Here is a 26,789-nt window from a genome sequence, read left to right on the forward strand (position 1 = left end):
CCGTGTGTTGTCAGTCAGCCAAAGCTGAGTGGTGCTGTCCCCTGCAGGTGAGGCCCTGTCTCCCACTGCCCAGCCTGCCCCAGCCCTTCAGCCCATGACATACCTGCTGGTCCCCGGCTCGAGGTCAGCTGGAGGGGGACCTGATGGGCCCAGAGCCTGTCACATAGAGGGCGCTTAAAGTGTATCTGGACAAGTATCATTCCCATGAGTCTCAATGTAGCAGGCCCGTGTCACAAGGACCCTCAGTGCCAAGATGGTCTTGACTGGGGAAGGGTGGCAAGTTGTGCCTGAGTTATGTCTTCTTGGGGACCCCAGTTCCCCTCTTCTTTACCACCCAGCACCCATTAGAAGACAGACCTGTTCTCCTCCAGCTTCCTTCTCCCATCTCCCCGCTGTCCAGGGCTCCCCTCTCCTCTGTAGCAGTTCTGGAGACCCACATGCAAGGACATCCAAACGCCCATCCCTGAGCTCCAGAGAAAGCCACCTGTGCCCCACACCACACCAGCAGGACCAGCGGCCACGGGTCCAGTTCATCTCGTGCGGACAAGGCCTATTTCATATTTTGTTAAAAGCTGTTCCAAAAAAAATCATCTGAAACCACCTTTAAAATCCCTCTCTCCTCTTCCCTGACTGTTCCATTGCTTAAAAATGGCTTAACCAATTTGGGTTATTTTTAGAAAAATGCCTGGCTTGTTGGCTGACAACCTGTATTCTAAATTTCAACCTGATATGGAAAAGACAGAGTTTATAAACCTCTGGGGGTGGGGGAAAGAAGAAGAAGAAATACATAAAACATCGCTTTAGAATAGAAATCATCTAAAACTGACTGGTGAGTCCTGGCCGGTGGGGCGTCACCGGGCACCAGCTGCCAGCTTGGGGTTTCAAGGATGTAGAGTGGAATTTGTTCTTCAGGCTCCCACCCGTAGCACTGGGAGAAATGTAGCATCCTGTGGACTGAGAGGGGCAGAGCAGACAGACAGCACAGGTTTGAACCCTGGTTCCATCATGCTGTGTGTCCTTGAGCTGGGGAAGTACCTTCTCTGAACCCCCAGATTTGCCATTTGTGATATGGAGATGCTAGTGGCAGACGGACACCCAGCATTGTGGACTGTTGTCCTGATGGTGCAGTGCACGACGAGAGCTCTGGAAAGAAAACTTGCACAAGCCTGAGAAGGAGTGGGCGCTGAGAGTCGCTTACCCTAACTCCTTTCTTTTTGAGTAGTTCTGAACAGTGTTATTAAGGTGTAACTCACGCGAAATTCACCTGCTGTACATGGACAGTGCCAGTGTGGTTAGGGTGTTTACGGAAACCATCATCACAGTTCCCTTTTGGGGCGTCTCCATCACCCTAAAAGATCTTTTTGTCAATCTACTACAGTTCTTTTCCAAACCCACTCCCAGCCCCTGGCAGCCACGGATCTGCTTCCTGTCTCTATGGATTTGCCGTTTCCGGTCATCTCCTGCAGATGGACCCTGCAGCCTGTGGCTTCTGAGCCAGTTTCTTCTCTGGGCATCATGCCTCCAAGGCTCACCCGTGTGGCCACAGGGACGCGTGTTTTGTGCTTTGTAGTGCTACATACTATTCCAGTGCGTGGGTTGGCCACACTTTGTCTTCTTCGGCAGTTGGACATTCGGGTTGTTTCCACTCCTGGGCCGTCGTGAATGGTGCTGCTGCAAGCATTCTTGTGCAGACCTCTGTGCAAACATGTCTCCTTTCTCTTGGGCAGAGGGGTGGAATGGCCTGGTGCTGAGGCAGATTTGGGTTTATCTTGTGAAGAAACCACCACACTGGTTCCCCAGGGGCTGTGCCCTTCCCCACCCCACCCCCACCCCCCTCCCCGGAGCCCCTCCACGTGCTCAGCAGTGTCTCCCTGGAGATCTGAGTGTGCGTCTGTGATCCCTGGCTCAGTCAGGGCTGGGATGGGCATTGTGGGAGCCGCGGGGACTTAAAGAGATGAACAGTATGTGGGCAGGCACGGGACAAAGCCACACGTTCCCTAGATGTCCCAAGGCAGTGCTGTTCTGTGGAACTTGAGCAGTCAGCAGTGCATATCTGAACTGTCCAACAGGCTGCCACCAACACTGTACTGTGGCTTGTTTGGCCAAGGGACTGATTTCATGTAAATTGGCTTGTTCTTTCTTTGAGACACGCTCTCGCTGTTGCCCATTCAGGTCTTGAGCTCCTGGGCTCCAGCGATCTCCTGCCTCAGCCTCCCTAGGAGCTAGGGCTCTAGGGGTGCCCCACTCCCCAGCTCACGTGGGCTCACTTAGAAGTCCTAAATGTCGTTGACCACAGGAGGCTCCTGGCAGCTTTACTGGACAGTGCCATTATGGAAGCTCAAGGTCATTGCTGGGCATGTTCTGCACCTGCAAGAGTCTCTGCAGATGGGTCAGAGTTCCACTGTCAAATCAGACCAGTGGGACAAATGTGGGCTCTGGGCCACGGAGCTCCATGTGCCCGGGAAGTTGGAGTCTGGACTCTGTTCCAGGGAGGAGCATGCCATGGAGTCATGGGAAGAGCACATGTGGCCCCTGGAACTAGGGGACCCAGGTTCAAATCTTACTAAGTCTGTGATCCAGGAAAAGAGACCTGTCCCCTCTGAGCCTCAGTTTCCTCATCTGAAAAACCAGAAGTAAAAACTTCACTCTTGAAAGACTGCGGTGAGACTGAGGACAGTGACATGTGTTCTCTAGCCCCGGGTTGCTGTGAGGGGCAGAAATGGGATGATCCCCCTCCTGACTGTCATGAAGGGTCTCAGCCACCCCCATAACCAGGGCCAGGAGAACAAGAGCAGAAGCGTGGTGCATGTACTTGGTCATAGTTTTACTGGATATTGGAGCCACCAGCCTTAAGACCCAGAGTCCTGGGGGTGAGCTGTCCATTGCTGTGCTCTGGCTGGTGACGCAGGACAGCCATGTAGAAAAGCAGCTGGACAAAGGGTCTGAGCTGGTGATGCTGGTGGCCTCGGGAAGCCCAGCAAGGCCTCAGGCAGCAATCTGGCCTCCGGATTGGGAGCAGCAGGACCCTGTCTGGGATGGGGGCGGGCGCCCTAAGGCCTCCGACCAGGTAAGAGGTCAGAGCGCCTCTCAAGTCCAGCTTTACACAGGAGGCAAGGGAAGCTGGAGCAGCATCTCCAGTGGTGACTGGCCTTAGGGAAGGGAAGGGCTTCTAGTTCCTCAGACCGGTGCTGGGGAGAGGATGGCGCTGTCCTCAGGTGCCCACCATGGTCTGCCTCGTGTGAGAGCAGAGGCGGCTCCAGGGCTTCTTCATGGCAAGAGCCCCAGTCGGGCGTGGAGTGTGCTCTTTGTTGGGGCCGGGACCCATAGGCGAGGTTTGCCTGAGGAAGATGGGCCCCGAAGGGCCTGGCCTCACGGGCTGGTACTGCTCTTAGGGCCTGAGCACCAGGCTGTGCTAACATCTGGGCCACACTGCCCGCTCCAGGCCTGTTTGGGGGGATACACTGGCTCCGTCTCGTTCATCCCAAGTTCCCCTCCCTTTTTCATTCCACCTCTCTTGTGCTTTCTTTTCTACCTCTGGACCCCTTTTCTGTTTTTACATAATTGTTATTTTTCTTTTATTTGTGTGAGGCGTCTTCTAGTTATCAGAATCTTTTCGCATTCATTATTCTCCTTCAATATGTAAAGAAATGCAGTGAGGCAGACATTTATTCAGAATGCCCATTGAGCATCACCCAGGCCTGGAGCCAGAGGTGAACAAAGCCACTGAAAGTCATGCCTTCCTGGAGCTTCTGGGCTTTTGAAAATGGTGATGGATGCTCTGTGGTAAAGAGGAAGGAGCAGGGTGAGTCTGCTTCAGAGCTGAGGGTGGATCCAGAGCAGGGAGCTCCCCCACAGAGGAGGTGCAGAGTTGTGGGGCCAGAGAGGGCCTGCAGGCAGGGGAGCTGCGTGTTCAAATGTCCTGAGGTGGGAAAGAGGAGGCCTTTGGGGAGGCTCAGGAATAGTGGTGACTGGGGTACATGGGGTTGGGGAGAGGGGTCTTCAGTAAGGCCGGAGCTGTGAGCAATGGCCAGATCCTGTGGGTCCCAGCGAGGAGTCTGATTTAATCTAAGACCTAAGCAAATACATCACAGAAGAGTTTCAAGCCAGGGAAAGATGAGCTGATTCACGTCTGAGCAGCTCACTCCCGTCTGCCACTCAAGCTGGGCGCCAAGAGAAGGAGGAGGCCCCGGAAATAGCCTGGGCGGCGGGTGGTGGCAGCTTGGACAAAGGCGGCAGTGGGGCGGTTGTTATTTCTAGACAGTTAGCAGTATTTAAGAGAGTGGCTGGGGTTTGCTTGGTATTACTACTGTCCTCGCACTACAGGTGGGGAGACTGAGGCTCAGAGAGGTATAACAACTAGCCCCGGGGTCAGAGCTAGCAGGCGTGGCCCGCGAGATCCAGGCCCAGGCCTGCCCTGCTGCTGGACTCCCAGCGCCCTGCACCCTTCTCTACCCGACTCCTGGGAGGCTCAGCCTGACGTCCAGCCTTCATCGTCCAGCCAAAATGACACCCACAAAGCATTATCCCCATTTTGCAGATCAGGAAACTGAGGCTCAGGCACGAGGATCTCCCAGCTCAAGAGTACCAGAGGCAGGATTTGACCCCAGCCTGCGCTTCTAATCTTTCGTCTGGGTCCAGTGCCAGAAGGCGAAGCTGCCGTGTCCTCCTCTGGGCTCTGGAGGAAGGAAGTAGGTGAGCAGGCAGGAGGAGGAGGGGGCCCGGCCGTCAGGCAGGCCTGGGCCACGCTCAGGTGTCCATCAGTCAGTTGGTGCAGTAAGGACCCGGCCTGTCCAGACTCCAGGGCATTGTGTCTGAGTCCCTTCGCAAGTGTGTCTGGGTTTGACCGTGCGTATCTCTGTGTCCATGTGCCAGTGTCTGTTTGTGTATTTCTTTGTGTGTGTGTGTGTGTCCGCGCGCACGCACGCTGGGCTGGAACCAGGGCCTTGCACATGGTACGCAGGCCCCATCACCCAGCCCCAGCCCCAGCCTCAGCCCATGTATTTTTGTCCCATGTGTTTCTGTGTGTATTTCTGTCTCGTGTGTATATGTATATCTGTGTGTGTGCTCCTGGGTGCATTTACATGTCTGTATATGTATCTTTTTCTTGTATGTGTTTCTGTGTATGCTCATATGTCTCGTGCTGTCTGCGTGGATGTGTTTGTATCTCTGGGAGTCTGTGTGTCCATGTGTATTTACGTCTGTGTATGCGTCTGTCTGTACACATCTATGTGTCCCCACGCTCGAGGAGAAGGCCCAGGAAGGGTCTCCTGTGGGCTGCTCTCGGATGCTGGGTGTAACCTTTAGTTCTTAGTCCCCGTGATGGACACAGGGCGTGTTCCTGGTGGCCGGGGCCGGGCCAGCTTTCTGGTATGGAAGCCTCCTGGCATCTGGGGAGGGAGGGCGTTTAGAGGGAGACTCTGGCCGTTGATCCTGGATGTGGCTTTCTGTGGGTCAGGGAGGGCAGCGACGCCCCTTCTTGTGGTGAGTCCAGGCCTCACCTTTGAATTGCCCTGCGGGGACACCCCGTCCATGGTTGTATCCAGTGTGCCAAAGCAGTAGGGCACACTGGCTCTTGGGGTCTTGTGTGGTTTCAGTAATTAAAGTCGACTGGGTGAAAATTTCATGTTAATGTTGATGATAAACGTTTTAATAAAATAGAGGTAGGTAAAGAAGGATGATTTTTTTCTTAAAGAAGCCAGAGTGGGGGTGTAACTTCGTGGTGGGGGTGTAACTCTATGGTGGGGTTTGCTTGGTTCCATCCCCAGCACTGCAGAAAGGAAAGGTCGTCTTTATGCTGGCCTCTCCCACCCCTGCAAGAAGTACACGGGACCCTGGGCAGCTTCAAGGGGTCCTGGCTGTGCTCTGCACGGGCACCACCCACTGGACGCCACCTTACGGAGGTGTGAGGGGAGGCCGGGACGGAGTCTTGCTGTGGGTGATCTGAAGAGCAGAGTCTGAGGGACTCAGGTGACCCCTCCTGGGTGCTGGGAAATGACTCCTGACCCTGAGAGAACAATCAGGCCACGTGTGTGATTGTCTGCAGCCAGCTTCAGGTGGGCCCTAGGGTGTCCTTGGGGGTCAGGGACAACAGCGGAATGGGAGGGCGCTTCATCTGCCCCCTGGTTCTCTCTTTGTCCTTAGCAGCCCCACTGAATATTTTCCTTTAAAATGGTTCCTAGTGGGCTGGGGTTGTGGCTCTGTGGTAGAGCGCTCGCCTAGCACTGCAAGGCCCTGGGTTCGATCCTCAGCACCACATATGAGTAAATAAATAAAGGTCAATCAAGAACTAAAAAAATGGTTCCTAGTACCAGGTGGGATGGCGCTGATGGTGTGATCCCACAGAATGGGGAGACTGAGGCAGGAGGATTGCAAATGGGAGGCCAGCCTCCCCAACATGGTGGAGTAGCACCCAGCCAGGCAAGCTCACGACCCCGCTCCACATCCTCCTGTCCGTGCACTTGGGGCTGTGACATGATTCTGGGAGACTTTTTCCCTGGCCACAGAAGGCATTGTTAGGACCACGGACCTCTGGGAAGATGAGGTGCCATCATTTAATAAGTGCCTAGTCCTGTACTGGGTGAGGGGTCACACTCATCCTAGCAGGTGCCTGGCATATAGCAGAGGCTCAGTGGGCAGCTGCTGGGTGGATCAGTACTTGACAGAGGAAGGCAGGGAGCTGTGGGCCAACTTCTAACTGCCCCAAACACACTAGCCCTAAGAGGGGGCCTGAAGGTGTCCCCGTCCCTACCTGGCACCCTCAAAGTAGGGACTATTTAGTTTTCTTGGTGCTGTGGGGCATTAAATTCTGAGAGTCCCAAAATATAAAGCATCAATCAAGGGCAGGAGGAGGTGATCTGGGGCGCCCCTGTTCTCATGGCTTGCTGCAGGAGGGCTAGGCATTTGATTGGTGTTCTGTCTCACAAACAGCCGCCTTGCTGGATGTGGTGGCACACTCCTGTAACCCCAGGGACTCAGGAGGCTGAGGCAGGAGGATTACAAGTTCAGAGCCAGCCTCAGCAACCTTGTGAGACCCTCAGCAGTTTAATGAGAACCTGTTTATAAAGAAACAATGAAAATAAAAAGAGTGAGATGGTAAAGTCCCCCTGGGTTCAATCCCCAGCACTGGGGAGGGGAAGGACAGCCACCTCAGGATCCCGCCTGCAGGGGATCTGGCACCAAGAGGAGCAACTGCTGAGGGAGTGGGTGGAGACCCAGGGTTGACTGCTCCGTCCTTCATCTGTTCATGCATTCAGCAAGTATTGAGCACCTAGTATACACTGGACATTAAGGATACACAGTGATCCTCGTTGGGTTGACAATAGGGGAGGGGGCAGTAGAGAGAGATCATAAACAAATGGAGGAGTGACTACATAACTGTCAGTGACGATTGCTAGGGAGAAAAGTAAGCAGAAAAAGGGGCCAGGTGAAGTAGAGAGGGGGTGTGCGCTCTTTTAAATAGGAGGATGGGACAGGCTTTTTGGAGGCCGTGATGTAAGAGCTGAGACTCGAAGGTGGGAAGACCCATGTGGAATTCTGAGGGGGTGCATTTCAGGCAGAGGGGAGAACCAGCGCAAAGGGCCAGGGGCAGTAATGTGCTTGATGTCTTCAAGAACCAGCCAGGACCCCGTGCAAGGGAAGTAAGCAGAGATGAACTTGTGGGCTCTTGACTCTAAGGCAGGTGGGAGCCAGGGGAGGGTTTTAAGTAGAGAAGGGGCAGGATGTGACAGGTTTAACAGGATCTCTGTGGCTGCCAGCTGGCAAAGGGACCGTGGGAGGGTGATGGCCAAAACAGGAGCCCAGAAAGCAGGTTCCTGTGGTCCCCAAGGGAGCAATATCAGGACCTGGCCCAGGGTAGCAGCAGTAGAGAGGCTTAGAAGTTGTTGGTTGAGGCTGACGTGATCTGCTGATGTGTGTCAGCCTGACACCCAGAGCGGAGTGGGCAGCTGCCCCCATGGACCCTGGGATCTCAGGGCTGATAGTAGTCCCAGAGCTCCTGATACTGCCCAGGCCCTTCCGCAGCCCACCCCTGTAGGCCACTGGCCTCTCATCCTGCTGGCACCCCCAGTGGAGGCGAGGTGACCCTACCTTATGGTGTCGAAGCTGGAAGCCGCAGCCTGTGGAGAGCTAGGCAGCCACTTCAGGCATCCTGCTCTGCCCGCATTGGCACCGGGGTTTTCTGAACACGGGGGCATGGGAGCGGCTCGGAGGGCCTGAGTGGCTGCAGTGTTAGTCTCTGCTCCCTGCAGGAGGTCCTGGGTCTGTCTTGTCCTTGGCAACACTGCGGGCACCTGAGAAACCATCGTTGAGTGAGGGGGCGGATGGTGGATAGACAGATGGACCAGCCCAGCCACCCTCCTAGGTCTTCAGGCCACATGAGCCCTCCTTCGGGACCGAGAAGTTAGGGAAGGCTCCCCTGTCAGTGTCTGAAGACTTGCTCCAGGAAGCCCAGAAGGGAGAGGCAAACGGCATGAGCGCGGGCCCTGATTCCATTCCCCATGCCCCAGCCGGTGACTGGACGAGTGGCTGTGGGTATCAGGTGTCACATGGCACCTGCATAGGACAGCTCATTTGCTCCCTCAACAGAAGCTTCTGGGAGAGTCCACCGTGCTCCCAGCACTGCTGGGAGAGCTAAGTAACTTGCGTGGGTCAGTCAGCGTGGGCCTGGTGCGGGGCAGGTGTGTGGGTGACCCTCCCTGGAAGTGTGCTAAAAAGGCGTCCCAGCACACTCCCAAGCCTTGAGGTCGGGATGTGTCCCCTCAATGGGTGTGAACTGTCCGTCACCCACTGCTGGAGAGCAGTGCGGCCAGCTTGGCTGGGAACCCTCTGGAAGGCACCGCCCCTGCCCCGGCCTCAGATAATTGGCCCAATACATCTTGGCTTTGGGAATTTACATACGGCGCCGAGTGATGGATGGCTGTGGTAACCCCGGCTGTCTCTCAGCCCAGCTCAGCTATCCATCTTGGCGGCTGCAGAGCCATCCGTCTTGTCTGTCTCCTTGCTCGTGGCAGGCCAGCATGTGCCCTCCACCCCAGGTCATCCCCCAGGCCCTCTCAGAGCCACCCTTCGGGCCCCTCTGCAGGCAACACTTGAGCCTGACCCACCACACCTAGAGCCGCGCCTTGCCCTGGACACACCCCAAACCCTGCACAGCCCTGAGCGGCACTGACCTGAGGTGCAGGTGGACACTTGGCTACCCCATAGTCCCATCCCACTTCTGCCTCAAGGAGCGCCTCGCACTTATTCCCACCAGCATTCACCACAAGTGCTTCTGAACGTCTGTCATCACCAGACATTGAACTAGAAGCTGAGTAAGACCAAGTCCCCCGCCTTGAGAGACCAGCATTCCACTGGAGGTGGCTGCCACTCTGAAGACCCTGGACGCCACCTGCTAAGCACCCCACCCACTCAAACTGCCATCCCCACTTCACAGATGCAGAAACGGAAGCTGAGTTGGAGGCTGAGTTGCTGGTCAGGTCACCTCCGCCAACCTTTTACAAAGACAGCAATGCTTTGTTTGCATTCTCCTCTTGTCTTAATGGCCACCATCTGTTTATGCCACAGGATTTCATAGTGACACAGTTTTCTCTTCAAATACAGCTATTTAGGTCCGGGATGAGGTGTCATTATACAAAGGTCAAGAACAGGTGAACCTTAACTGTGATGCTAGGATCAAACACTGGTTACTATTAGGAACACAGGGAACCTGAGCGTTCCCAGCATTCCATCTTGAGCCGAGCAGCAGTCACATGGGTGTAAAAATTCATCAAACTTGACATTGAACTCAAAGTTATGCATATCTCAAAAAGAAAACACTAGGACTCAATTTGAAGATAAATATTAAAGTGGATAGTAATTCAGGTAGAAAACCATGGCAAAATGTATGCAGAGGGTTGTGCGTCCAAGTTTGGGAACCAGGATCCTGTGGCTCTTGTGTTCCAAGGGTCCCTGCCAGACCCTGTGGGACCTCGGGCTACCCATGCAGCCACAGAGCGCCTTCCTCCCGGCCCCTGCCTCTTCCTGCACACTTGGTCCTGGGTGTGGCCTGATTCCAGCTTCCTCCCTCTCTCTGCACATTGGCCCAAGCCTCAGCTGCATCTATCATCTGCTTCAAGCTCATTAAAATTATTTCTTTTTAGTTGCAAATGGGCTGTTTATGATGATCATTATTTGAATGGTCTGCGCCGGGCTCCGGGCTGTCTGTCTGCTGCTGATGGCCGGTTAATCAGATGAGTCTCCTCCCAGCCTGGGCCCGGCCCAAAGTCTGGGGCTGTGTTAATCACGGCTCCCCTTGGGCTGGGGGGCGGGGCAGCTGGGAGAGGATCAAGTGCTGCTAGGAGAGGCCCTGCTGGCTGGCCATGTGGCTGTCCGCTCTCATGTCTCTAAAACTTGACTTCAGACCAGGGCTGGTTTGTGTTTATAATAGAATTTTTTTTCTGTTTTCGTTTAAATAAATATAGTGCCATGAGCTTTTTTTATTTTAAGTGTGTTTATTTTAAAAGACTCTTGTCAATTCTGTCGCTGGCCCTCTTGCTTTGTTGATGTTCAGATATCTGTGTCTTCTTAGGGTGGACTGGAGTCACTCTTCATGGCTTCTCTTGGCGACCTTCTGTCCGACTTCCATTTTTGTTTTGGGTTTTTTGTTTGCTTGGGTTTTTTTTTTTTTTTTTTGTAGGGGGCGGCTCTGACCTGTAACGCCCAGAACTCTTGGAATCACTGATCTAGTGGGGTGTTTGGCGAGCTCTTGGCATCTCTAAGATTGCTATATGCCAGCATTTACTGGACACTTGCAACTGTGCGTGACACTTACACAGTTATATCACATCGTTTAAAACAAGGTCCTTAGTGCCTCCAGCGAATGGAGAAGTGCAGCAGAAGAGCAAGGCTTCAAAATCTGCCTTGATGATCCTCCACACAGGTCATCCTCACCTCAGTTGTTAGAATTGGCTGTCATGTATAACCGAGCCCCTGCTTGAATTGGCTTTCAGGCATGTTAACGTGTGTCACATGAAATGGCATCTGTTCTCTTAGTGTGGTGCCTGGTACGTATAAGTGCTCGATAAGTAGTAGTTGTGATGATGATGATGATTATTTACCACGATTATTATTATTGGTGTTGGTTTTGTTCACCATGGGAATGTGGTGAGAATTCAGGATTGAAGGGTAAACATAGATTAGTCAAAGTTGAGGGAGAATATGTCCATCGTGACATCATTTACTCAAAGGCCAGGGCAGGGGTGCCAGTGTTCCTCTGCCTGGCTTGGGCATGGCAGACACCTGCCTATCAGAGCTGTATCCCCAGCAGCCCTGAAGGCACAGGCAGAAGGAGCCAGGCACGATGACTGGGTAGAGCGGATCGGCAGTTGGACTTACCTGCCCTGAGATTTCCAGGTTTGATGTCTGTGATGAGGACTCTCAGTCCATCCCCGACCAGCTCTGTAGGGTGCTTGGATATGGAGAGGTGCAGTGTCCCCAAGATAAGAAGCTGGTGTTGGACCATAAGATTCCAAAACCAAGCGAGGTAACCCCAGGTCCAGTTGCTTCTCCAGAAGCAGTGTAAAAATAACATCTTTGTCTCTAAAAGAAATGAGAGAAACCCAAGGAAAACCTCTGTGAATGCTCTGCTGCCACTCAAATTGACCATGGTGTTCCAGTCCTTTCTTTCCTGCCAAGTGAGATTCCGTCCACCTGGCTGCACCAACTGTTGGGTTTTGTCAACCTTGATCTCTTGTTACAAACATAGATCTCCCCAGTCACTTGATATTTTGGTTGTGGTCAGCTGTGCTTTCTTTATTGGAAAACTATGATTAGTTTTAAATGATGACAAGCCAGAAGTACCCCCCCCCCCGCCGCTGCCCCATGACACCTTGTCTCACCTGGCTCAGAATTTCCCAAGGCTCTGGGCCAAAAGTCACCACGCACGTGTGCCCCGTGTTCCTGCAGGCCCTGGCTCAGCACCTTGGAGAGCGCTGGCCCCAGCCTGCGTCCCAACAGCTGCTTTCTGCCCCGGCTTTCCTGTCTAGCCTCACAATTCCCATGGGGCTAGACATTTCCCTGGAACAGAAATTCCTCCCTGGATTTCTTCAAAGGCTCTGTGGGCCAGAGACTGTTGCCCCAGGCTGGAATACCAGGTTTATGAAGCTCTGGTGAGCTGCCATGGAGCAGATCCTCCAACTCTCAAACATGATATAAGACAATTACCATGCATTTCGTCTCTTAGAGGGAAAAGGATTTGCAGCGGGTTAATAGTACTTTTATTTCATTATCTAATGGTAAAAGTGTTTCATTGTGTGTGCAAGATGAATGTGTATTAGCGATGACAAATGGGGTCTTTCAACGCGGTGCCGGGCCTCATCATACATATGTTAGATTAAAGAGTTCACCCTGGAAATACACTCCCGCATCTGCGTGTGTGTTTTTAATAAATCTGATTGCAGAAATTTATTGCACCACCGGATTTAGGAAATTATGGGGCTTGATTGCTGCAAATATAATCGGGTGATATATACAGAAATGCTTCTCGAGTTATGGTCCAGAAAAAAAGCCCATCTCAGGCTGGTGCCAGAAAGCAGCAGACCACATAAACAGAGCATTTCTTGAATTATGCAAATGAAATCCATGACAACTCCTGGTGAATTGTGCTCCCCCGTGAAACTGCCACCGTTACAGTGAAGAAAGCTTCGAGAAGGCGATCAAATATACATGTACAGCCGCAGACATCGTCTGTGACGAGCACGAGCCGCGGCGTCTTCCCTACCCTCCCTCCCTCTTATCCCTCGCTGGTACGTCCAATAAAACCCTGTCTGGCACCTTCGTGGCCCACAACAGGCGAGGCACCCCCGTCCCTCTCTGCTGAATCCAGGAGCCTTGGATGAATTATGTCTTATACTCATGGTGAACCTTAAATGATTTACTGGAGGGTACACAAAAGGTCAGCGCGCTTCTTATTGGCGCCTTCATTTTTTTTCCAAAATCTACTGAAATTAAAAAGCCATCTATATCTTAAGAGGCGTATTTATGAACCTTTAAGTGTAAGTAAGTCATAGTTGGAACCGTTCCCACCTCTGATATATGAAAGCTGTCGACGGCACTCTCACACACTATAATGTGCCCATACAATATGCCGCACTTTACTATTTTGACACGGTTTGGAGATGTTTTCTACAGTTACTGACAAGCTTATGCCATTGCTCCTTTGGAAATACAAGAGGTGGGGCAGGAGGGTGGGAAGAAATGGGGGAACAGCTCCATCCGACTTGACGGAAGATTATTGATCTGGCCCAATTTACAATGAGAAAGAGAAAGTGGTCCTGGGTTCTATGCATGATGTTATATATGTGTGTGTGTGTGTATATATATATATGATTTTTTTGGTTGCATACCAGTTTTGTAAATTATTCATTTGTGCCAGGAGTCAACATCTTGTCTTTACTTCAGTTTTGTAAGTTACAAAAACTTGTTCGGGAATGCTGTTTTGTACAGTGATTAAAAAAAGAAAAGAGGGGGGTATCCTATTCTTTCTCTCTTTTTTTTAAATTTTTATTTTATTTTTTATTTTTTTATTGTTCCAGAAGGAGCTTAATTCCGTCGCTTCCGAGCTGTCTGCGCGGCAGGAGGAGAGTGAACATTCTCATAAACATTTAATTGAACTCCGCCGGGAATTTAAGAAAAATGTACCTGAGGTACAGTATATTTGCTGTTATAGAATTAACTCAGTGGGAATGCAGATTTTTCTCTGTTCAAACTGTATTTTGAAAACTGTAGACATAAGTGACTAACAAGAAAAGAAGCTAATTAGCCACCAAGAAAAATTACAGCCCCCAGCCTTTCCATGATTCTGGATACCATGGTGCTCAGCGGCGCTGTCTAAAGTCAGGGCCAACTGCATCTCCCTTGAAGCTGTCATTTTCCAGGACTGCAGGAAACATCCTCCACCTCCATACCCACGTCAAGGGCTCGAACTTGACAGCAAAGACAGTTTGGCCAGAGTTCTTGGATTTATTTTGCTTTACTGTTGGTGTTGGGGAGATGGCCGCTCTGGACGCCCCCTGCCATCTCTGGAGCTCTGCCTCCACCACCTATATATGCACCCGTCCTTCCCCACCTGCTCCCTGCAGTGACAGCCACCAGGATTCTTTAGCTCAGCTGCCATGGGGTGACCCTGAGAAAGAGTGGTCCCCAGCAATGGAAGCCACATCCCTCCACCAAGGAACGGACTAGCATAGACATGAGTCTGTTCTTTGCAAGGGTGAATGTGAGAATTCTCGTCCTCCCTCTGTCAGGCTCCCCTGTTGCTTCTCAAATTAAAAAAAAAAAATGATGGGAACAAGCACAAATAGGAAAAATAAGGCCCCTGACTAACACTGGCAGGGATGTGGCACATCAGAGCTTTTACAGAAGCAGTCACCAGGCCAGACCCAACCGAGGGCCAACGGTATCCCCCTCTGGTCAGCAGAAGCTTAACATTCGAGCACTCTTACCTGCCCACGAGTGCTGGGTCCAGGCTAGGCCAGGGTGTGGCATCAGCTAGGATACCTGAACCCCCAGGGACTCCTGTTGCTGTCCTGCTGGTGGAGGCGGGGGCCCAGCCAGAGGAGGCCACATGGGCAGTGGGCGGAGCCTGCATTCCGCCTGGCCTCTTGGCTGTAAAATCATCTTACTCAGGTCCTCAGTGTTGTTGGTTCTTCAAGGCAAGAGAGGGGTCTGGGATTTAGATAGAACTTGTCCATGAGCAAGTCTAGCAGGGATCTCAGGTTGGAGGCCTGAGAGAGGCTGGACAAGAAGACACAGGTCTTGGTTCTAAGAGTGTCCCCAAGCCACGGCCCCAGAAAGGCCAAGTCAGGCCTTTGGCTTGACTCTGGGAACTGAGAAGCCTGAGGGATGCCAAGGTGCCCTCCTTTCCCTTTTGAACGACACATTTTAGTCTTTAAAATGATCTTCTCCCCAGATTGAGAATGATCTAACTCTGCTGTCTCTGAGAAGGAGAGCTGAATCAACCCCAGACCTTCACTTTTTTTTTTTTTGTGCACATGCTGTCTCTCCCTCTCCCTCTTGTCCACTCAGACCCTCTACCTTGTCCTCTTCTCCCCATTGCAGGGTACTTCCCTTCCTCACCACTCCCCTGCCCCGCTGTCCGTGTGGGCGCCCCCAGGTGATGAGAGAAATCCAGGCCAGGTTTTAAGCCTCTGAGTTTGACTTACATAATTTTAATACTGCATAATTATGCAATTATGTAATTAGGAATAAGTTTCCACTCCTATTATAGTCACGGCTCTGAAAATTCTCATTTTTGGAACTCCTCTCTCCTGATGGAAGAGTCGTGCCAAGGCTTATTTAAGAGCATCATCTGGCTGGTGCCAGCTCACCTGCTGCTCGTGCCTCTGCCTGGCTCCCCCCGTTAAGCAGACAAGGCAGGGGGCTTCCAGAAAGCGTCGGCCTTGGCCCGATGCCCCCTCAGATTCTGCTTCCAACAGCTCTGGGCTGTGACTCCCCTGCCCTGAATTGAGTGGGTGGTGAGAAGAGCCTGTGGGGACCTGCCTTCCGTTTCCTGCCGTGCCATCCACTTGTTATGTAACCTTGAGAGGCCAACCCTTCTTGGGCCTCTGTGTCCCCTTCTGTGGATCCCGGGGCCAGGACTGTGGCTTTAGAGTCCCCTTGTGCTGCTAACAGTCCTGAAGCGGCCCAGGAATCTCCTGCCCGCTTGTGTTTTATTTGGTCTATAAAGTCTTTCAAACTTTACGAGAAGTTGCCGATGTTTAGCATCTCAGATTTCACCTACAAATTGGCCTCCCAGTGTCTTTGAGACTGTTTGGTGGATCGTGCAGGCCGGAGGCTGTATGTGTCCCAACTGGGAGCCAGAGCCAAGGCTCTGCACCCTGTTAGATAGTGCCATGTGCTCCTGCACTTCCTGCCTGGCCTCGGTGGCCATTGGGTTCCTGACCATGACCTTCTGTCACTTAACTGTGTGTCTGAGATCAGATCCCCTGGGCTCATGGGTGCTGCTCATGTCTGACTAACATCAGTGGATCAGCAGCTTGGAGAAGCCCGGGGACAACAATCAGAGGAGGAGCACCAGGACCCCTGAGAGGCCCCTTGTCTGGGACGGAAGCAACACAACCCATTTTCTCAATTAAGAGTTGTCTCTTTACCTGACCACGGGTGTTCTGCCCTCTCCTCCTCTCCTGCCTCTGTCGTCCCCTCCAGCTCCCTCAGCTCCTCCTCCCACCAGACCTTCCTGTAGCTGTGACGAGGGTGCAGGATCCCCTGTGGACCTCAGAGGAAACCGGAGGCTTCAGGGCTGGAATTTAGAGGTGCCAAAAGCTTCCTTCTTGTACTCTGGGGAGAAGAGCCACAGGAGTCCTCCAGGGGAGCCCTTGGTGCTGGGAAACTCAACGTCACTCAAAAAGTCAAGAAATTCAGATCAGGGAATAGGAGGCACCTGGTGGCCAGAGGGCCCCCACCACCACCCTGCCAAGACAGGTCACTTCCAGAGTGTCCACCGACATTCCCGTAGCCCTGCCTCTAAGCTGGGAACTGCAGGGACTCTGGGGACCCAACTGAGATCCCAGAAACTGCACATTCCCCTGAGGAAGGAGGAGGGGCCAGGAAGGAACATTCCAAGAGGCAGAGTGCAGTCTTCATGGGACAGGGAGCCTGGGGAATGGCAACCTGAAGAGGCAGCCTCTGAGGGGTTCCTCGAAGGATGAGGGTTTCTGAAGGGACTAGATGACTGGGCCCAAGTGGAGAAGCGGTGCCACCTCCAGCCCCCACTGCGGAATGTCCTGTGGTAACCTGCCAATTATGCAGATAAGGTAGTCTGCACGAAGACCATGTCGTGATCAGATGCCTATGGAAATGCCACTTCTCTCCCCCCTCATCTAGAAATTCCCAATGTGCCTTATATTAAAGGCTCTGAAAAGTCCTGCAGAATAAGAACCTCTGGGAACACCAACCCTGACAACAGGGCTGGCCTGCCCACTGGTACGATGGTGAACTCTTCATTGCTCTCTTTCAGGAAATCAGAGAGATGGTGGCTCCTGTATTGAAAAGCTTCCAAGCTGAGGTAAGACCCAAGGCTAGAGCTGCCCAAGAAGCCAGCAGCCTCTGCAGGTTCTGGAGAGTTGTCTTTTTACCTGACCACGGGTGTTCTGCCCCACCCCCAACAGTGTCCCATCCCAAGGGATGTGAGGAGCACGGGATCTGTTCTGGTTCCTGGAATTCCAGGCCTCCCTCTTTCTGGACTGCCCAACTTCCCTGGTTCTGCCATATATGAAATCTGTGACCTTGAGCAAATCCTTCGCCTTCCAGGTGTGGTTTCCCACTTTTAAATCGGGTCTGTCCTGGGAGACCTGTGCGCCCTGGGGCACTCTACTGTGCTTCCGTTCCCCAAGGCAGCCTTGCAGAGAAGTGCAGTCAGTCGCCAGCCTGCTCAGAAAGTCTTTCTGCCGGCCACTCTTGGAGGATGGAGTCCGCCGTGCTCACATTCTTTCCTGCCAACCCATCAGGCCGAGTTCTTGGACAGCAACTGAGCTGTCCTCAGCCGATCATTCCTCTGGACTTCCTGAACCCTAACCTATGAGCTTGAACCTCCTAATTTCTCCTTGTTTCTTAACGTTGTGGCCAGGGAGCCACAGGGGCCGTGCCTACTGCATCCCATCTCCACGGGGCTCCTCTCAGACTTCCTGGCAGGGCCAGGGTTGACTTTCTCTGAGTTCGCCTGAGGGGTGTATGTTAATTCTGTCGTCCACCAGGTGCCACCTGCAGCACCACGTAAGCACCCAAGGCCACGTGAAAGTAAGCGGTGGCTGGATTTAGTCAGGTGTCGCTGGTTCGCATGTTCTCAGCTCTTGGTTTCATTACCAGGCGGGCTGATGTGCTTATTTATTTATAGGGTCATCCAGTATTGATTCATTTGGTTGTGAGGTGCCTGGGCAGGAGGGAAAGAAGACAAAAACAAAAAGAAGAAATGATGTCAGGGGTGTGCTTCCTGACTTTGTTTTTTTCAAAAGACAGAGGTTCCTAGCTACCAACTCCTGGTCCCAGAAGGAGACTCAGCAGGGAGGGAGCCGATCCTGCCACCAGCCCAAAGACAGGTATTGAGCTGTCTTGAAGCCACTGTCACATTCTCAGCAGTTCCCTTTTTTGAGCCTCAGGTGCCCTATCTGTAAGATAGGAATAGCCTCTATAGGTCTTAGGGATGGACTGAGCTATAATGAACAGAAAGGGGTTAATATCACATCTGTCACTGGAAAGTTTTGAGAGAGTGAAGAACAGCCCAGGTTTGAATCCCACCTCTGCCACTTACTAGCTGTGTGACCTTAGGTGAGTTGTTTAACCTCTCTGTGCCTCCATTTCCTCATTTGTAGAATGGGTAAGGATTTACTTGTTTCATTGTGTTGTGATTGAGGAAAAACAAAGTTAATACCAAAATAGTGCCCTAGAATGCTGCCTTGGAGGTTAAAATCTGGGGCAGTTATCACTGACCTCCAAGCCAGGTTGATTGGGCCCCTGCTATAATTGGGTTGGTGCCGCCTCTTCCCTTACTAGCCGTTCAAGGCTTTTTACCCAAAAGAAGGTGACTTTCTGTCCTCATAGGATGCAAGCATGACTTAGGTCACCTTTTAAATAGTAGAAAGAGTTGGACAGGAAGACAGGCCATGTTCAGAAGACCCACAAGCAGACCGTGAAGCACAGGTGCCAATCAGCCTCAGACAGGCCTGCTTTGACTCTCAGCCTTGCTCCTTAAACTAGCTGTGTAGCCTCAGTGATGTTCCATAACCTCTCTGAACTTCAGCTTTCCTCCTCTGGCAAATGTGGCGGCTGATAAGGATTCGAAGAACTGAGCAGCTCCCAGGCAGCCCCCAGCAGAGAGTACGTACACAAGTGGTGCTCAATAAATACTGGTGTGGGAAAGTCCCAGTGGAGCTGAAGGGGAAGACAAAGCAGACGCTTGTTTCCAAAACCCACGTGGCCTGTCGCGCAGACACTGTTTTAATAGCTGGGCATCTTCAAAGAACTCTGTTAATTTCCTTAAGAGGGCTTTCCATCGTCCCTTTAATGTACCAAAAAGACTACATTTGTCTGGAATTTTATTCCCGAAACCCCGGCTCTCCTCATGATGTATTGACTAAGCCATTGCGCCTGCCTCTTCCCTCCCCATGCTCAGGGGAGGAAAGGCCACCAGAGAAAGAAAGGTGTTAATAACCAGCCTCTTCCCGGCTCAGAGCAGGCTGCGCGCGCCTGGCTGTTTATAATCCAAGTATGATGTTCATGTTAACATTTTTAATGAGGCCCAGCTAGGTGCTTCTCCCTCGCCCTGCACCCCCTGCACCGGGGCCTGGGTGGGAGCTGTGGGTTCCCACATGGGCATCAGTCACCTCCCGGTATTATGCCCTGGGGCAAGCACTGTCTGGAGTCCCATAAACCAGCCCACAAAAGCCACCATGGCCCATCATCCCACCTCCATCCCTGACACGACCTCTGGTTGAAGGGCACCAGGGTCAAGTTCATCTCTGAACTTCAAGCCACAGCCCTGGCATATGCAGGATCTAGGCACCTTTCATCTCACATGCTTGTAGTGTGTGGGTCTCTCGCTCCCTCCCTCTCCCCTCTCCCCCTCTCTCCCTCTCCCAGTCTCTCTCTCCCCCACCCTCGGCCAGGGGAGGGGGTGGAGAGGAAGTGAATTCGCCCTGCTGTGAATCAGGGAAGGTCTTTCTGCCTTGATTGCTTAAAGGACAATTGTGATTTCCCCTGCTCAGGGAAACAAAGACAGCCAGAGAAGGTGGCTTAATGGAGACAGCTTGAAATGGCCAAAGTTTGAATATCCTTGCGTACAGAGAAAAGAGCAAGACGAAAGCCCCGCTAATTACAAAAGTTGCTTTATGAAAGATAATTCAAAGCAATAATTTAGCAAACATAATCAAGTCGCACAGATGGGGCTGTTGATGGATGGATTGCAACATGCAATTAGCAGTTCTCGCAGTTACATATCATTAACCCTCCGAGCACAAAAATTATTTTCTCATTATTAGTTGAAAAGGTAAAATTAAGCTGACTAGACAGTAAAGGAACAAACTACAATTAATTACCTTCATTTATTACAGTCATTATTTTAAACTTATTTTTACTTGGAGAGAGAGATGAAAACATCTAAATTAAAAGTTTTGTTATGCTAAATCTGAGGTGAGACTTTTCCATGGAGCATGTGAACCGGCCCTGTCTGGGGAGACCCCAGGTCTCTGCCAGGAAATTTTTCTCTGCCACCTCCTTGATGGAAAACACGTTGGTTGGACCGGAACAGAGATGTTCACCTGTGCCTGAAGGAAACACAGCATCTAGGCTGACCTGGCCTCTGACCCCTGGGCAGGTGGGAGAGTAGGAGTGAACCTGCTGTCTGAGTCCCACTCAGTGATGATCTGGTGTGACCTTGGCAGGTTGCTTTGTGTCTCTGAGCCTGTAAGTAGGGGCAGCTGCTGGGGTTGCCTGAGAGTCAGACATGAGTAGCCATGAGCTTTCCAAACCCGGTTTGCCTGGTTGTCCAGGGCTGAGAGTGTCCTCCCAGGCCCCCCTGAGCCTGAGAGAGCTCACGTCTGGGATTATAGGGGATGGAGCAAGAGCGCTCCCCAGGAGGGGCCAAGGCCACCAGCATCCTGCAGACATTACCGTTTGATGAGCATTTCCTGGGAGGCAGCATTCTGTGTCACAGCCTGATGGTCCCTGGGCTCCGTTGACGTGGTGGACAGCAGGAGGATCGGCGATACCCCAGGACTTCCCAGAGAAGATGGGCCCTTCTCCTGGGCCCGCTGCCAGGTGTTCCACGTGTGCAGCACCACCGGGAGGCCTGTGCAACATCCACAGACAGCGAGACCTGCCCCTGCCCTCAGGGGCCATCTCTGGGGCTGAGTCCCTGTGGCTGAACCTGTGTCCAGCAGTCCTGTCGCCGAACTCACCTTCTCACTTCAGCCCCACGGTGGGCGCAGTGACGTCCCCGTCCTGTGCACGTCTGGGTGTGTGCTTGAGCTCCCCATCGAGGCCTCGAGTCAGGGCCTTAGTCCTCTGGCCTGGGCCTCCTCTGACCAGTGGCGCATGGCAGACATGCTGCGTGCCGGGCTGAGCGCCTCACCTGCTAGAAAGGCCCAGCCCACGACCTGAGGAGGAGAAGGGCCAGGAGCCACATGGAACACCCTGCCCTGTGGAACTGTCACCACCTGGCTACCCGAGGACAACCGCGGAGCTGAGCCCCATCTGCAGAACTGTGAGAAACCATAACTGGTTGTTTGGAGTGGCTCCGTTGGGGATGCTGGTCACCACGTACATCAGCAGGCCCTGATCTGCGGCGGGCAGCCTCCCCCTCCCTCCGCCTTTTGGCAGGTTTTAGCCTCGCCAGGACGCTCTCCAAAGCCAGGCCTTAGTCCTCGTCCTTGTGATGGACTACAGGCTTCTCAGAGGGTCAGTGACAGTGCCACCAGGGAGCCATCACTACCCAGGCTCCGCTCAGGCCTGGCCTTGCCCCCGGGACCCGGGTGAGGAGCGCCAAGGTTCTGTGGCTCCCGGGCCCCCCCATGTCTTATGGGATGGGTGGTCCCAGCCCCCTGGAGGCTAAAGGGCGATGAGGGCAGAGGCCCCACTGACCCAGGGGCAGCATCAGGATGGGGAGGAGCTAGAGATGGCATCTCCCATCTCCTGGGTGGGTTGGCGAGCACAAGGCACGGTGGCCAGCTGATGGCTCCAGCCTGGGTGGACGTGTGTGATGAGCAAGTGGCTCGGTCCTCAGCAGACATGCTGACCCTGGTGGAGTCTGCTCCTGTGCCGGCTGAAGCGGCCGTGGCTGGTCTGTGGCTCCCACCCTCTGCTCTGCCGGGGAAGAGCTGTGTGGGCTTGAGCAGGTGGCTGTCCCTCTCAGCCTGTTTCATGACCATGACGGGGATGACACTGGCATGTCTCCTCCTCTGTTGAAGAGAAGAGGCAAGGATGAGAGGCACTGCTGAGTGCTCAACAGATGTCACCAGCTGGTGTCCCCACCTGAGTTACCAGTTGCCTGGAGCCTGGGAAATGGGTGAGAGCAGGAGCCCCAGCATTGCTGTGCTCACAGGCGGAACCACAGTGCCGTGGCCATTTCCTCTCGTCCACTAGGAAGGATGACTCCCGCCTCCAGGGTGCTTTCCCCGTGGTGGGCTTTATTCTTGGGCTTTTCAGGCATCACCTCATTGAGTCCTTCCACTGCCCCTATGAAGTGGGCATTATTACTATTTCCATTTAAAGGCATGCGTAGAGGCCCAGAGAGGTCAACTAGTTTGCCCAGGGTCACACAGCTAGGGAGCAAATGAGCTGGGATGGAAGCCCCAGCCCATCTGGTTCCAGAGCTGATACCTGTCTGTTACTCCTCCTCCCAGGGAGGGGATGGGCACTGGTCAGCTTTTAGAGCCATTTCTCCCCCAGCCCTGCCAGCTGGTTAGGACCATGTGTGGGAACCCCACTTATAAAGGGCTGGCCATACCAGTGCTGTGAATGCTAGAGAACAGCCAGTTGAGGGACGAGAGAGTGACGAGATCAAAGGCAGGTGCAAGAGGAGACCCCTCTGTGGGAGAGCCCCCTGGCAGGTGCAGAGAGGAGGGACTTGGGTGGCAACCAAGGGTGTGTCCTATGGGGTGGGGGGGCTCAGGTGGAAGTGATCTTGGTTTGAGGATGCCCTCCACTCCCTGCTCAGGTGTCCTGGCTGCAAGAAGAGATGCAGATGCCCTGGGCTCTTGTCCTGGGTTGGGACCCCACTTTGACACCCACTACTGCCTGGGAGGGAAGAGCAGGAAGCCCTGGGTGTCTCTGGAACAGCAGGGCTGGGAAGGAGGTACCTGTGACCCTTCAGGTCCTGGCTCTGGGTGGAGCCGTGAGCAGGCCGGTACTCCGGAGGGGGCTTATGCCCCTGATTAGCAACCAGAGTGGCCCCGTCACAGCTAAGCCGGAGCCCGTCCCTCTGCCCTGATCTATCATGGCTCCCACTTTATCTAGTCGTGCCCCAAAGTCCCAAGTGATCTGGTGCCTGTGACCTTTAGACAAATGCACAAGGACAAAATTAGGCCCCAGGCTTCCTGGATGAGCAGGGGTCAAGAGACACCAGTGATTGACGGGCTCTGAGCTGGATGGGAGGTGGGGCTGTCAGGGAGGGCTTTCCTGTCCCTGTTCACCAGGTGGGGACGGTAAAGGGAAGACTGTCCCAGGCAAGGGGGCAGCAAGTGCCACCACCTGAGGAGGACGAGCCAGGCTCAGGCTGCTGGCAGAGGGCAGTGGCCTTGAGCCTCCCCTAAGGGCTCTCCCTCCTCTGGGGCCCACGTCCCTCTGGTTCTCTCCCTGCCCCAGGCTCAGGCCTGGCACCTGATGGACACAGTCATCTCCTCTCTAGACCTCAGCTTCCTCATCAGGGGTGACCACAGAGCCTCCCCACAGAGACACCACCAGCATCATGCAAGAGGCCCACGGTGGGCTTGCGACCCAAACCCTTCTGGACCCTTCTCTAGGGCAGTGGCTGCCCTGGTTCCGGGCGCAGCTGCTTAGTAAGGGACAACAGGGGGCGACTCCAGGCTCCGTTATGCCCTTCAGAAGGTGGCACTGACAGCATCCTGGTGTTTGCCTGTTCTGTCACCCCTTTGGTCTAGCAGGTCTGATCGGCTGCCAGGATCTGGCAGGTGGACGTGGGCAGGAGCCCAACTCCGTCCAGTGGGGGTGGGGGGCAGGCAGACTGTCTGGCTGGGCGAGGCCTGCAGGCAAGGGCCTGGGACATGCGGACCATGGGAAGTCACGAGCCCCCTCGTCCTCAACCAGGGGCGCCCCTGGCAGGCTGTTCGGGGGCCTGGGGTGCAGGAGGGGCTGAGGATGTGTGCTCTGGCTTGGACGCCAGACTGGAGGTTCTCATGCTGGCCGCTGCAGGGCTGGAGGGGACCTCGTCCCTCAGCCAGGGCAGCACCCCATACTGCGTCTGGGTGAACAGAATCCCCAGGGAGGCCCACTGCCCACGGGGAGGTGACACCCACCGGGGTATGCACAGCCAGCCCGGGCCTCGTCACATGGTAAGGCGAACAGGGTGCTGCTTGCAGCCAAGTTGACGCAGCGAGGAGCTTCCCCCTCCCTGGGCCCCAGCTCGAGCGTCTGCCCGCGCCCTCCTTTTTTTTTTCTTCTCAGTGCTGGGGTTGGAACCCAGGGCCTTGTGCTCTGAGGCACGTCCCTGGCCCCCACGCCCCCTCCTCTTGGATGACACAGTGACGTGACTGGTGTGCGTCTCCTGGGCTGCCCATAACCATGTCTTGTCCTGCAGAGCCTGGCTGCAGCTTGGGTGGAAGTCACCAGAGCCTGAGCCTCCTCCGGGATTTAATGCTGAGACCCGCCCCCGCGTCACCGGACCTGTCACACACTGTTACAACCAAACCAAGAGCCAGCAGCAGTCCTCTCCCTTCATATCATATGCCTTATAAAGTAAATTATTAATGCTTTTCCCCCAGTTAAGCAGTTATTTGCAGTTGTTCCGGGTATTTCTCATTAGAAATAACATCATCTAAAGAACGATATTGATTGATTTTTTTAATCTTGGAATCATGGACGTGAACCACATATTTATATGACATTCCCTTTAACTAGAATTCTCATGCTTTATTTTTATATTATTGATCTTTTTGACACGAATTGCTTTTTGGCCTTGTGCGAGTGTTGTAAGCTTTCCGCCTGCAGAGGAATGGCTGGCCGGGAAGAGTGATCGCTCCAGCCGCGTGGCACTACTGTCCCCACATTTAACAACAATTAGTCAGCGCTGACGCTGGGGCAGACTTTCGGGTATGAAAATTTACAAGCCTTTTAATGGACTGCAGTATGGCAGGCCCAGCGAGCGGGCCATCGGTGGGAGACAAGGCCGTGGGCGCACGTCCATCCTGGGCTCTGTGGTCTGCGACTCCCAGCGCTCACTGCTGTTTCCTGGGCAGGGCGGGGCGGGGCCAGCTGGACAGTGTGGCCACGACAGCCCGTGACTGTAGCAGGGTTTGGAGCTACGCGATCATCCGCTCAGTGGGTGATGCTGAGTGCCTGCTCTGTGCCAGGTGTGGCACGACAGGGAGCAGAGTCCTAGTGAGCCCGGCACCGGGTGGGATAGAAGGGACACAAGCCCAGAGTCGCGCACACCTGGGTGTGAATGGCGTCTGTGCCCCTGGCCAGGTGAACCTGTCTCCCTGTCTGTCAGATGCGGGTGAGAAGGGTGGGGTTGGTTGCTCAGTGTGTCTCCTGGTGACTTATGGACACTCCCCTCTTCCCTCCTTGTGGGCGGTAACCCTGTGGCTCCCACCAGCTCGGTCCTGTTAGAAAGTCAGCCGGGCAGCCAGCGGGGGCCCAGCAGGGACGTGGCGTCCCTCTCCAATGGCTCCCCAGACACACACTCCCTGCTTCCTTCTTGTTCCCACCGAGACCTTCGTTCAGCAACATATATTTGGTACCTGCTGTATGCCAGCATGGTAGTGATCACCTGCGGTTACATTTCCTGTCCTCAGGGCGTTCACAGCCCCACAGGAGAGACAGACACACACTCACACAGTGCCAAGGACAGCGTGAGCCTGGGCAAGCCTAAACCCGCCCTCCCATTCCTTCTTTCTGACAACATTTCTTAAGCTCCTGCTATGTGCAGAGCCTTTGATGGGCACTAGGGATACAGCAGAAAACAAGACAGCCATGGCCCTGTCCTGGGGAGATTGGGGGACAGCGAGGGACTTGCACACAGTGTTATGCACACAAGGTATTGGAGGGCAGTGTGGTGTGGTGGTTAGGAGCAGGTGTCTGTAGCTAGACTTTCAGGCCACGTGGGTAGAGAAGAGCCCAAATCAGGTCACTTCTCCTCCGGGCTCAGGCTCCTGTTCTGTGAAAGGGGTTCTTGTATCATCCACCTCATTATTCTGGGGGCGTGAGTGTGCGGAGCCGGCGATTGCCCAGCTGCAGAGGCTTCCAACAGGCCAGAGTGGCCGGTGCTCTTGGTCTGGCGTGAGGCTTGGGTGTCAGGCGTTTTCAACTTCGTGGGTGATTCTAATGTCTAAAGTTGGAGATCCAGCGTCTCACGGTTCTGGCTCTGCCCCTCCCTGCCTCCCCAGAGTCCCCTTCACTTAATTGACACACAGAGAAACAGGCAAACAGGGTGGATCCGAGGGCCACCTTCTCAAGGGCTAGTCCTCGAAGTGGCCACATCATTTTCTTCCATATCCCCTGGATCAGAACTCTGTAACAAAGCCGTGCCTTGGAATTGCCAAGGGTGTGTGCAGTGTGTGCCCACGAGGGGGAGGCAAACCAGGGTCGAGTAACCCTGTAACCCTCTCCACTGCACTGTGGCTCCCCAGGAACAAACATCTCACCAGGAACACCTTGCACTTGGCAGCACGCTTGGACAAACAGGAATGAACCCAAGAGGTTTGCCAGGTCCAGGGGGCAGCAACCCAGGAGTAGGATCGTGTTCCAACCAGGTTCAGATGTTGCATTACCTACTGTGTGTCCACTTCTGTGCCAGGCCAGGCAGGGAAAGAGACAAGACCTATCCAGTAAGGAGGCCAAGCCTCCACTGGGAACCCACTCAAGGTCCCCTAGGAAAAAGAGATGTGCAGTGGAAGCAAACTGTCCTGGGCATACCAAGAAGAGAGGTCAATTGTTAGGCAGTCCAGGAGGGCTTCCTAGAGAAGGTGAGATTGGTTGAGATCAGGAGGAGATGGGCAGGGGATGGAGTGGGGGGACAGGGTGAGGCCATAGAGCTCAGACAGATCTGGATTCCAGTCCCAGTTTGA

General features: G+C 53.7%; 1 protein-coding gene across 1 annotated transcript in view; it reads left to right on the forward strand.

The window, feature by feature from the left end:
* Window positions 1-26,789, forward strand: part of Cux2 (cut like homeobox 2) — a 228,325-nt gene that overhangs the window by 130,797 nt on the left and 70,739 nt on the right. Inside the window, exons 2-3 of the mRNA XM_027949207.2 lie at window positions 13,569-13,679; window positions 17,012-17,059. Coding sequence (XP_027805008.2) covers window positions 13,569-13,679; window positions 17,012-17,059 — 159 coding nt within the window. The remainder of the gene's footprint in view (window positions 1-13,568; window positions 13,680-17,011; window positions 17,060-26,789) is intronic.

The sequence above is a fragment of the Marmota flaviventris genome, chromosome 1 (genome assembly GCF_047511675.1).
Source record: "Marmota flaviventris isolate mMarFla1 chromosome 1, mMarFla1.hap1, whole genome shotgun sequence".
In the NCBI taxonomy this organism is placed as follows: Eukaryota; Metazoa; Chordata; class Mammalia; order Rodentia; family Sciuridae; genus Marmota; species Marmota flaviventris.